Source organism: Antrostomus carolinensis, unplaced genomic scaffold, assembly GCF_000700745.2.
Source record: "Antrostomus carolinensis isolate BGI_N321 unplaced genomic scaffold, ASM70074v2 scaffold13369, whole genome shotgun sequence".
In the NCBI taxonomy this organism is placed as follows: Eukaryota; Metazoa; Chordata; class Aves; order Caprimulgiformes; family Caprimulgidae; genus Antrostomus; species Antrostomus carolinensis.
The window spans coordinates 2,387-14,904 of record NW_010340710.1 but is presented as its reverse complement, the minus strand read 5'-3'; the positions used below and the strand labels follow the sequence as shown (position 1 = coordinate 14,904).

General features: G+C 40.9%; 1 protein-coding gene across 3 annotated transcripts; it reads left to right on the top strand.

The window, feature by feature from the left end:
- Nucleotides 1-272: 272 nt before the first annotated feature.
- On the top strand, nucleotides 273-9,441 carry PLEKHB2 (pleckstrin homology domain containing B2). Of its 3 annotated transcripts, none has more exons than XM_010176247.1 (7): nucleotides 273-322; nucleotides 914-1,066; nucleotides 1,837-1,939; nucleotides 2,556-2,595; nucleotides 5,016-5,105; nucleotides 6,284-6,398; nucleotides 9,021-9,240. In XM_010176247.1, the coding sequence occupies exons 1-7, from the start codon at nucleotides 286-288 to the stop codon at nucleotides 9,155-9,157; spliced, it is 675 nt and encodes a 224-aa protein (XP_010174549.1). In that variant the 5' UTR covers nucleotides 273-285; the 3' UTR covers nucleotides 9,158-9,240. The 3 variants fall into 3 exon arrangements, with proteins under 3 accessions (XP_010174549.1, XP_010174547.1, XP_010174548.1); XM_010176245.1 differs by having other exon boundaries at nucleotides 8,979-9,157; XM_010176246.2 differs by having other exon boundaries at nucleotides 286-322; nucleotides 5,016-5,111; nucleotides 9,021-9,441.
- Nucleotides 9,442-12,518: the final 3,077 nt, after the last annotated feature.

Sequence of the window (12,518 nt, the reverse complement as noted above, 5' to 3'; positions counted from 1 at the left end):
TAAGCTTGTGTGTTTTCCAGTTAAACTTAAAAAGTTTAACTTAGAAAGCCTCTGATAGTCACCTTGGATTGCTACAATTGCACATTTGTTAAGTCCTAAAATAATACTTGTGCCTTACTGAGTATCTTTAGCTGAGATCTACCGTGTCTCTCTGCGATAGTAGCTGGGTACACGTAGCTACGCTATTATACCTTGAGATGCCTCTTTCTAATGTATTATTGTGAAATACTGAAGACTGCTTTTGTCCCCCTCACCTTCCTCTTTTGTCCACTAGATTAAGCAACAATGGCATTTGTGAAGAGTGGGTGGCTTCTCCGGCAAAGTAAGTCCTGAGCCTCTTACCTCCTTTTCTCCCCACTGTGTCTAACTTCTTCAAAAAACATCAGAGCAACTTAGTATTTCCCAGTTCTTTCTTGAAACAAGCCTCTAGCTCTAGGGGTTGTTTTTTTGTTGGTTTCTTTTTTTTACCTTTATGACACTTCACAAAATGACCTCTCATTTCCATGTGACCTTTTGGATGTATCAGTGGGAAACAGGATATACCACATCTGAGGTGTCTGACTGGCATTCAGCTTCAGATGCTGCTCTGTAATTAGTGCGGTATAAGTGGAGACTTGGAAACTTCACCTGACACCTCAACTTAATGTTTTCAATTAGTCATGCCCTCTGCTTGTTCTTGCAGCAAGTCAGAACTAAAGCACCAGGTTATGCACTTAAAATAAACTCAGTTGTAACTCTGAATACTAGATAAAATATGGAACCCAATTCTGTAATGTTTTGAAGTGGAGATGTTGTACAGGATTTTTCTTGGCACCTCAGAATGTCTGGGGCAACTGTGAAGGATTTTTTGGTTTATTTTGTATTAACTCTAGGACACAAATACTTCCCAATATGTGACTGTCTGATTTTTAAGGTACTATTTTACGGCGCTGGAAAAAGAACTGGTTTGACCTGTGGTCTGATGGCCGCTTAATATTCTATGATGATCAAAATCGTCATGACATAGAAGATAAAATCCACATGCGAATCCATTGCATCAACCTCAGAGTGGGGAATGAATGTCGAGGTAATAATGAAACCTTCAGGATTTGTGTACTGAGAGAGTCTTTATAACTTGACTACCTGTCCAGCAGACCATTTACAACACTACTGCAGAAGTAAATATGTCCAAGAAGCGTGCAACTTCCTTATTGTTAAACCCCACCCTTTCACTCCCCCAAAAAACCCCAACCCAACCAACTATTGAATTGCTTTATAGATACCAGGGCGTACGTAGTATCACTGTGTGAGAGATTAGGTTAGGGTTTGATTCTTTCAGAACTCAGTGAGAACAGTGTACCATATATGCAGGTAACAGGCATGCATGTGAGAATGAGATTTTGACAGTAGACTTGTGTGCCTGATCATAGAGTGTTACTGGTGTAGTTATAGTGCCTGGCTAGAGTGAGAGGCAGGACTAGAAATGGGAAACCTCAGCAGATTTTTTTCAAGTGTTACTGAATTAACTTGTAGCATTTGTTAGCACTCCACTTGATGCTGACACAGGTGAAGGACACAAGTGTTGGAGAGTAATTATCGCTAAGTGTGGATTGGTTCTGCTGCAAGGCACTTGCATTTCTTAGGAATGATGTTCAGAGCTACTTGCTTCAGGACACTCTAAAGAGCAAGAACAAGTTATTTCCTTCTGTAATTTGTTCTGATGCCGTGGAAAGCAGCTACAACTGGCCCTAGTTTATTTTGTCCAGACTTTTACATAAACTGACTCCCTTCTTCTAAATGTGATCATGAAATTTTGGTTATAGATATTTCATAACTCATCTCTTTTTTCTGTCTCAGATTTCCAGCCGTCAGAGGGGAAGCAGAGAGACTGTTTACTGCAGATCGTTTGCCGTGATGGAAAGACAGTCAACCTCTGTGCAGAGAGTGCAGATGACTGCCTGTAAGTCTGCCAGAGAATATTGTTTTTGCTGCCTCTTCCTCTTTTATCTTTCTTTTTCTCTCTCCCTAATTATTTTCCTTCCTTTGGACTTTCAGAGACATGTTTTAAGGAAGTTTTCAAGCAAGTAAAAGCAGGCTTTCAGTGACAAAAACCATAGCTCTTCTATAAGAAGTTGTCTAGCTCATGCAAAGTTCGTGAGTTTAACTGCAAATTAAGTCACTGAAAACACTGAAGGGTGAGGAGGAGTAAAAGTAAAAAAAAAAAAAAAAATGGTTAATGCAAGACTTGCTGAACAGATGTTTTTTTTTCACTTTTCCCATTCAAATAGTACCTGATCCTTCAAAACAGCATCTCTTCCTTCTTATGTTTCTCCTCATTCCTTCTCAGCTCTGCAAAGAAAGTAATTATTTCTCAGTCTTGGTGTAACAGCTTTTTGCATTCAATTTAGTGTATCATTAGGCTTTGACATATGCAGTATCTTAAACTCTGCTCCTGCAGTACCTCTAGTTATTAACCTTGGTTTTTTTATACTCCTAAAAAACCCCCAAAAAACCAAACAAACCTGGCATTAATTTTTATCAGCATTCCACTAAACAATGGGGTGTTATTCTTGCAGGGCATGGAAAATTGCTCTCCAGGACGCCAGAACAAACACAGTAAGTGTACTACCTAGCCTTTATACTGATAGAGAAGCAGCACATGGGTGTTATGTGTGGTCCAGCAATTAACTTCTGAAATCATGTTCCGTCCTTCTCTGCTAGAGAAAAACAGGGTCATGAGCATGATGTTAAGGCTTGTGGGTGGGGAGAAGAATGATCCTCTGGATCACAAGCACATTTCATCCTTGCAGCCAAGTCCAGGCAAATACATGCTGGGTGGAAGCAAATGATTTCAGGGAATGATTTCTCTGGGTGGAAGTGAATGTTTGAGAAGCTGGCCTATAAGGGAAGTGGGCACTGGGCAAAAAGTAAATCTTCTGCAACCAGTAAAAATCCACTTTCCACTCCTAGTGCTTGTTGCCTACCAGGTGCAGTGCTAAAGGAAACTTACTGCAAAGAAGCTGTTTGTTAATGTAGATCCATTACATTTTGGGATGCTTCTTGGCAGTGACTAGGGGGGAAGCAAGAGGTGCTTGGAGGGGAGTGCAGGCATGCTGAGGAGTATATTACCTCTGTATCCGCATGCTAGCTGTGGAGGGCGAAGAGGTTAGAATCATAAAAGGCTTTGAGTCTTGAAGTTCTCTAGAGAAGTGTATCTTCGGGGAACCACATCCATCCACTTGTAGGTATTGTTAATGTGTTTTCCTCCAGACTGCCTTCCAGGGTACTTTTCAGCACTAGCTTTCCTTAGATGGCTAGACTGAACCAACCTGAGATGTTTCTGTTTCACAGGGAAATGCAGAAGCTTATCTCAGTTTTTGATGGGTTACATTAACATTGCCACTGTACTGAGGCATCTATCATATGATATAACTTAGATCTGTAGATACCCAAAGCAAACACTCATCATAGCAAAACTACCTTGGGCACGATTGCCTCTGACTGCAGCTATGCTAATGCTGTTTCATGGTGTTAAATGAGAAGTGAAGGAATTTTCCTCACGTGGAGGACACAACACTTATGATCTGTCTGCTCCAGATTTAGGGGCTTTATCTTGCTTATGTGTGAGACGGTGACTCCTATTTTCAGGAGTGAGGGACTGCTGCTTGTCATGTCTCACACTCAGCTGCCAGCCCTGCTAGATGACATTCAGAAGGTGCATCACCTTTGTCAGCCAAGGCAGAGCCCTGCTACTGAAAGCAGGGCAGGTAGCTCTTTGCACCAGTAGCATCATAAATTAGCACTTTCCAAAGCTATTAAACATCTCCACCAAGGACTTGTACTAACTGGGTAACTGGGTTTGAGTTCATCTGTAGGTGTCTGGCACAGCTTTCAAAAATAGTGAGCATCCAGCAGTGCCTCATAACTTTACTGGAATAGCAGGGTGATCACACTAGCTTTGAGAACTGTCATTTACAGACGTTTGCAGGCTTGTGTCATATGCCTGTACGTACAGAGTTTCGTGTAGCAGAACAGAATACGTTTATTGCCAAGATGTGAGCATTTGCTGGACTTTTTCTCAGGTGGTAGAAATACCTGCCTCCTCATACAGTGCTTTCAACAGTGTATTTCAAGCAGTCCTTAGGATCTCTACCACAAGTTTGATCTGGGATATGGCCATAGTATCCTCTCAAAAGTCTTTCTACAGTCCAGGTACAAGAGACAATAGGAACATTCTCTTTGAGCTATTAAAGCATTTACTTGTAAATTTAAAAAGTGAGCTGGTTTTGGTTTGTTTTTTTTTCTTGGGATAGGACACTAAGAGCATTGCTATAAATATCTGATATAAGAGGCAAGAATACAAGGCTTCTGTAACAAATCTTAATTATCTTTGAGAGCTCCTTGTAGATGGATTCAAGTAAGTTACCACCTTTGCCTCATGGCTGCCTTCAAGAAGGACCAGAATTATAGGTGGCATTTGCAAAGTAATTCCTTTAAAATAACCAAGCCCCTCAAATCCCTACATTGAAACTTCTCTTACTGCATTTTTTTTAGTCTCCTCACAGCAAGAGGTAGCTAAGAACTGTGATAGTGCTCTGCTAAAATGTTCAGGTACCACTTTTGGCTACTGCATTTGTTTCCCCTATCTGATCTTGTAGAACTTCGTGATACCACTCTAGGGTGCCAGGAAGCAGCTAGCTTAGTTGTGAAGACTTTTTTATCTGAAAACAGAGGATGAACAAGAGGGTAATTTCTAAAACTGAGGCTATAAAATCAGGGAAGTAGCCAGGGCACACACACATAGGTAAGAAATTTTGTAGCTCCTTCCTGTGGTTGACCAGGCATTTGTGTTCTCCCAGTCTGCCCTCCAAGTAGTTTCTTTTTGCGGTGCTTTATAAGGTACTCACTGCTCTTGCAACATGCAGCACATCTAAAGGTTATTCTTTCTGTGGGGTCATTAAGTTTTAAAGTTTGCACTACTCTAACTGGCTGGCTGTAGGAAAAGGTGATAACTGCTACCTTTCCGTGGTGTTTAGGGCTACATGGGCTCTGATGTGATGTATGATGAGACAGCCATTTCCTCAGCCCCTCCTCCCTATACAGCTTATGCCACACCATCACCTGAGGTAAGAGTTGCGATCGGGAAGCATTGAAATGAGTGAGGTAGCAGAAGCAGCCATCCTTCAGGCACCTGAACTGTACTCCCAAAGTGCTGTGTTTCACAGTTAGATCCAGCTTTAAGGTTTGTACAAAAGGAGAGTGAGAGTAAGGAACCAACAGTCTTCTGTCACTGCTACTTGAGATGGATTTCCTTTCCAAGGGATGAGGCAGATTTGGTTGGGAGGTATATAAAAGGATGGCTGCTCAGTGAACTTGGAAAATAAAGCTTCTTTAAAAGGGGGATAAGTTATTTGTCTAATCTTGAAAAATATTGGCCATGCAGCTTTTAACATATGGAGGTGTGACTACACTATCACATTGTGTAAGCACTAGAAGGATATAAAATCAGAAGTTTTAAAAATAGGATTTAATGACTGGAGCTGTCACTTTTAACTTCTAAGGATTTTGTTGCATCCAAGATGTCACAGCAACACAATAACTCTAGCTTCTGGATGCATAGTTCTTTTGCAGTGCAGAAGGAACAGCACTGGGGCTGAACCAGCATACATTGGGGATTTCTGGATGTTCTGACCCACATGCAATGGTACACAATATGCAAAGGACTAGTTTTGGGCAGTATTACTTGTTGCAGTACAGGTGCTCTGCTGCAGCCCCTCGCAGTTAGAAATAATTGTTAAGAACTAGATGTGGTACTGGCATCTATATTGGTGCTGGCAGTAGGCCTCCTCTTTTGGAGAACAAAATTTCTTCCAAACACATGACTATAGAGTATTTGTTCTGAATCTGACTTTTACTTGCAGTGTGCTAGAGGAAAATTGGTTGGAGTTTCTTGGAATCAGCTGCTGCCTACCTGGTGCTTCTGAGCTCTCCAGAGAGCTGTTGTCAGCATGAGGGCAGAGAGGAGAAACTGGTAAAGGCTGCTGTGGCTCTGCCTGATGATCTAGGCCCTGCCTCTGCCATTCACCATTCAGGAAGGGTGGAGAGTGAATGCTGTTCAGGAGCACTTATTTTTTTCAAGCAGCTGTTCTAAATCCTTTCCAGGGGGTAGATTGACTATATCAGTATAGACTGGATATTTTAGTGAAACTTTAACTTCATTTGAAATGAGGGGCAATTAAACAAAGTGCATCATCAGATAAGTAGCAAAGAATACTTTCATAATGGATGTTTTTAATTCCACCAGGTTTATGGCTATGGCTACGATCCGTACAATGGTGCGTATCCCCCAGCTGGTCCTCAAGTCTTCTATACCTCCAGTGGACAAGCTTACACTGTTCCCTATCAGTATCCATACCAAGGTAATCAGTATCAACCATATCCTTCACCTTCCTACAGAAGCTATTTGCGTCAGTCTTTCTGGCTTTAATTCTATTAATCGCCATCCCTTACCACCCACCACTCCTGCACAACAAGGTGATAGAAAGAAACCTGACTTGTAACTGGAACTAAGTCCCCTTACCCTTTCACAACAAAGTGAGTGCAGTAAAATTTGTATTAAGTGATGTAACCTTCCCAATGCGATCCCTGCATATTTAAATTACTTCTTAAACTCTCTTTGAAGCACACAGAACTCTAACTGAGGTAGGCAGCATGTTTTCTAAGGCAGAACAAGATTGATTCAGTACTCCATACTGGGTATTGATGGAGCTTTTTTTACTTAATTATTTCAACCCTGATGTTCAGCTATGACCTCAGGATTAAATGCAAGTTTCAGAGGTGAATCCACTCTCAAAGCATGGTGGTAACTGGTTCCTTCCCCACATGCTGGAATTGCTGTAAGGCAGTACATTCAGCTTTGTGAAGTCTTTTATTGCTCTGTTCAGGTTTGTATAGTTTTCAATCCCAATAAACGAGGAAAGAGACTAAAATTTTAGGGTGTGCTTTTAAGCTTTGTCACCTTAATTTAGGATTAGTTTTGCATAGAGAGCCCCAGTCCTACAGAACTGGGGTTTTAGAGTAGTATGGGTAGTATAAATCAGAAGATTTAACTTACTGTTTATGATCTGGCTCTGCAAACAAGAATCTCTATTCAGAAACTTTTTCAGTTTTGAAGGAGATTATTTTTTTTCCCATTTGACATTTGTCAGGATATTTGCCTTTTCCATTTTTTATTACAAGGGAGGTGCATCAGCCTAAAGCTTTCCTCATCTAAGTTAGTGAAATCATCCTAAGATGCAGATTTTATATATACGCAAACACAGAGGAAGGTGGGTTCTGTTGGCTCTCAGTAGCTGAAAAGCAGCATCTTGTTTAAAGTCCCAAAAAACATTTTTAAAAACTAACAAGAACCCTTGGAAATCAGGCCTCAGAAACCTGTATGATAAAAATACAGCATCAAACAGTAACTCATAAACAATTTGCAAGTCCAGTGTGTTAAGATACTAGTTATAGCTTGGGCATAGTAACCAAGCCTCCATGTTTTCCTTCAATAGGGTTACTGAAACTAAATCTTAGGGGTGACCTAAGAGTCAGTGAGAGGCTTTTCCAGTTGTAGTAGTTGGATTACTTAACTGTATCTGTTACAAAAAACATTGCAGTATCTTCAAGAATACTTAATCTTCCTGAAATATCTGGAAGGGAAAGCAGTACTATTATGTTTGCTTCGCAGGTAGGAGCTAAGTCACAAAACGTGACAGGTGGAGCTTGTACAAGTGTTGCAGAATAAGGGTCAATTGGTGGTTTCTTGTTAGGTTAATTCCTTACTACTGAGCCAATCTTCATATGAAAATAAACGTAGCAGCTGTCACCAGACTGTGGTAGTTTCACTGAGCTAGCCCTTGGCTAGCAGCCAACACAGCCATTTACCCATTTCCCTCCCAATCCCGGGGGATAGGGGAGAGGACTGGGGGCAAGGATTAGGAGGCTTGTAGGGTGAGATAAGAACAGTTTAATAATAGAAATAAAAGAAAACTTAAAATAACACTGATATTAAAATGGTAGTGATAATGGTAACAGTCATAAAACAGACAAATGAGTGCAACTGCTCACCACCCACCAACCAAGCCCGGCTCGTTCCCAGATAATGATCCCAGAGGAGAGACAATCCCAAACTGAAACCGCGATCCCAGAAGAGTGAGATCCCCAGCGAAAACCCACGTGAATCCACTCCACTTTCCGGTCAGCCCATACACTAAACATGACGTGACATGATCTGGAATATTTCATTGGCACATCCAAATGCCAGTTTTGGGTTTCACTATTCACTACACTTCTCCATCCCAGTCTTAATGCAGCTGTGAACCAGCCAAACACGGTGGCCTTGAACTCCAGCAGCAGCTAATAACATTGGTACTTTTATCAACATTCCTCATAACAAGTCTTACACTGAAACTAAAACACAGCTCTTCTAATTACTAAAAAGAAAATTAACTCTATCCTAGGAAAACCAGGACACACACAACATATCAGTCCAGGATGTGAAGGCTGAATTGAAGCAATAGGCAGTAATTGTAGACTAAATAATAGATGCACAGTTTCTGACAAATCACGGGCTTATGAGCTGCCAAAGATTTTTTTTTAGGGGGGGAAACTACACTATTTGCCTTAACTTCAAGGTTGAATCAATTTTTAGACCCATTTCTTGCATTAAATCCACTAAGTGTTTGATAGAAAGACACAAGTAATTCATAGGTTCTTTGCTAATATAAATGTAGAACAATGTTCAGTTTTACATTTGTGATAAGATTTTCTCCCAGATATTAAACTTACGAAGCTAGAAGTGTTGCTAGGCCTCTGGATTTATTTAATAAATGTAGAGGCTGAATCCAAAGCAGAGATGTATTCTGCCTTTGTAGCTGACATCATCTTAGTGTTAAATGGAAGGAAGAGGATGAAAGAATGGGCATGTTCTGAAATTGCAAGGCATGGTATTAAGATAGAAATTTCTTTTGCCCTCCTCCTAACAATCTCTTATTACCTAGGACCTTATGGCCAACCCTCTGCAAACCATGTCATCATTCGAGAGCGTTACCGTGACAGCGATGGAGATCTTGCACTGGGCATGCTTGCTGGAGCAGCAACTGGCATGGCTCTGGGATCATTATTCTGGGTCTTCTAGATTACCCAGTCCTTATCTTTGTAGTTCCAAAAACCTTTATTGTGTGCAATAATGTATTGGCAATGTTGTTTACGTTAAACTTTAAGAAATCCAATAGTTATTTTTCAGTAGTGACATCTTAATAACTGATTCTTAACTGTCCTAAGGAGAGTTTAAAGGCACCATTTAGTTAAGTATTTGGAGATGGCATGTGCTGCTCTTGCATTGTGTTCTGATGGTTGGAGTTAGAAGGATTTGTACTGATAAGGATCAATACGAGCACCAATGTAACATGGTAGCAATCACTAGCTTTATGAACAGATTCTGACTGTAAACACCGTAGAAAAAAAAAAAAAGAATTTTTTTGGGGGAGTCTAAAATCTGTTCCAAATAAGTTTGCAGGAGCCCTGCATTAGTATATATGCACCACTAGCTTCTGAACATTCCCTGGACAAAGTCAAGTTCAGCAGAGACGCGTTGGCATTAGGTAGTCTGCTATGCTTGAGGAATTTTTTGTTTTCAAACTCGCCTGCAGATGGTAGTGTATTTTCTTGGATGGAGTCCTATACTTGTCTCTCACACCATCCAGATGAAGTTGTCTTTGAGAATGTACAAGCAAACTGCTAAGAAGCAGCGGCACTCCTCAATTATTTTATTCTTCCAGAAATATGAATGATCAGTGGCAAGGAAGACCAATGCTTGTTGTTCCACCTCCCTCTTTATCCTGAATCACTCTGGTCAGATGGAAGGAATGGATCTTTACCTTTGCAAGTGGTTTTTCTTGTCTGCAGAACAGTCACCTCAGACACTGTACCACCTGCCTTGCTGAGGAAGAGGCTATTGTCTAGTGTCTCTGCTCATTACTGCTATCACTCCACAGAGTCTGCAGGAGAACCAATTTGAGCAACCCTTGCCCTGTTGGGCCTACCAGAACCCCTCTGCAGGCAGTAATACTCAAGAGGGGAAGAGACAAACAGCACAAGTGGACCTTGCACGTGGGCACTTTGATATCGGCTGCCTTACTGTGGCTAGGATAGAATGCCTGCTTCAGCCTTCAAGGTTTCCTGAACCAGGTTCATTATTTGCAACTAATTTTGAGCACAGCTGAGCCTGGGTTTGTTCTATGCACACTTCCTTCTCACATTCAGCAGGTCTTGTCTTCTCTCCATAACTTGTTAAGGAAAACACTCCAAAGAACCTGGCTGGCTTTTCTCATATGTCTGCTTCCTTACACAATGCTTCTGCAGGCTGCTGTGCTGTGGACTGTAACCTGGAGTGCAACTGGTGTGTTACATAGCCTGTTACCTTATCCTGTTATAATCCATGCTGAGCTGTGCTTGGCAGGGGAAAGCAAGCTCTGAAGAAATGCACATGTTTTCTTACTCCAGTAAAAGAGGCAGGGTGCCTAAGCTGAGTTCTTTATAGTAAGATGACTTATTTTTATACTTCTACTTTCAGCTTCCTGTATTCGTACTGTTTTATTATATTAAATCTGTCTTATGCTTTCATTCAGAATTAGGTTAATTTCCTTAAGGTTCATGGGGTTTCAGGCACGTCAGGAAAGATTAAAATAGATGAGAACTTGCACCCATATAAATTTAGATCAAGCCTAAACCTTTTTCATTTAATCCTAAAGCTTTCTTGGCTCTATCCTACATACTTAAGCAACAGAGGTCTTGGACAAGAGTTTGGGTAGCAGCCAGGGGAAGCAGTAAGCTTTCATGACTCTTAGGACCAACTCAACAAACAAATCATCGGAAGGAAACGGATGGATGTAATCCTGGCAGCATTACTAAAAGTAGGCCTAATCCAAAGAATCTAAACTCCTTTCAAGAAACTTTGGCTCGGAGCCGTACACCACTGTGCATGTGTGTCCTTTCACAGATTAAGAAAAGCTGCATCATATGTTCTGCCAGTGGTATGTACTGAAAGGACTTGTTGGAGGTTGAAGAGGACTAAAGCAAAAGTTTCCTATTGCTACTCCAAACCAAAAGAAATTGGAGTACACAACTGAAATTCTCTTAGAAGCCTGGTACCCTTGAGGTCAGAAAGAGACGGTGACTGTCTGGAACTTCAGTGAACAAACATTTCTTCCCTTTTTAAGCCTTGAGATAACCCTGAGGCTGATTACATGTCTACACTGCTGCTTAGTTTGTGTTTTGCAATGTAACTAGTTCTGCAGAATGCCTCCATCTCCTCTTCTCCCTGTGTGATATTTAGCTTGTAAAGGGTAGGAGAGGATAAAACAATTGAACATCACTGTGATTTATTTTGAATTTCATAATGATTGTGAAAGAATAGCACAAAATGAATCAGCTAGGAGTTTTATTTTAAGTTCAGTTTTATTGTATGCTGGTTGTTTTGGTGTGGGTTTTTTTTTTTTGTTTGCTTTGGGTTTGTTGTTTTTGGGGGTTTTTTTTGCTGTTGGTCACAGCAGGGGAACATGTCATTTGCACTTTCAGGAGATAACTGTCTCTATGTTCCCACTTTCTTCAACTGAAGTATATAAGATAAAGATTCTGTTGATTGCAAAACATTCCTGGGTTGAATCGAAAGCAAGAAATATTTTTTTAAAGTTCAAATTGAAGTAAGTCTCCATTAAAAAAAAAAAATAACCTTACCCTTACCCCTTCTCAAGGGGAAAAAAATTTACAAATTGAAGCTGAAGATTCTAGTTCTATCTTGGTAACAATAGGCTGTTTTTATACAAAAAAATAATGAGCTACTTTTTTATCCTGGTAGTATAGGCATTTAGAAGCTAGCAAATGTACAAAACAGTGCCAGAGGACAGAATCAAGTGAGCGGTTATCTTATCGAAGGTGCTAGTAGCCTTTCTGATCTCATTGCAGAAAAAGAAGTAGAAACATCTTGGTGCACAAAGCAGCAGCATAGGGATAGCCACTCCAACTCACTGGCTGTTAAAGCTCATAGACTTGCTACCAGAAGACATGGCCACACCTCCAGTGCTCAAGAGCAGAGTAGGGGTTTGGTCATATCTGTAATAATGTCCAGCTGAATACATAGTCATGACTCAATAGCATTTCTCTGCCCAGTCCAGTACTTCATATCTGCAGTTTGTGCAGATGCTGGTGTGAGCTGAAGGAGCAGGGCCAGAGTGGATTTGTGGGCTTGGAGGGACTGCCATGCCAGCTTCTGCAGATAGGTGATACCATAGTGATGGGAAGAGGCAGTGGGTGTGGCAAGATCATTTTGAAAACAGATTGAAATGATAGTCCTAAAGAGGTGTTTGTTTCCGAATGGTGCTATTCATGATGCTGTGATTCCAGTTGTACCTGCACAGCACCCAAGGACCTGCTTTCCTGCCTGGGGCCCAATACTTGACCTCCCTAAAGCTACTACAGTGCCATTGTCTTTTGCAGCT

Excerpts from the sequence above, each read along its gene's own strand:
- PLEKHB2 (XM_010176245.1), top strand. The coding sequence starts at position 286 with ATGGCATTTGTGAAGAGTGGGTGGCTTCTCCGGCAAA. Across the intron at positions 1,940-2,555 it reads GAGAGTGCAGATGACTGCCT|GGCATGGAAAATTGCTCTCC; the intron begins GTAAGTCTGCCA and ends TTATTCTTGCAG. Across the intron at positions 6,399-8,978 it reads CTATCAGTATCCATACCAAG|AAATTTCTTTTGCCCTCCTC; the intron begins GTAATCAGTATC and ends GTATTAAGATAG.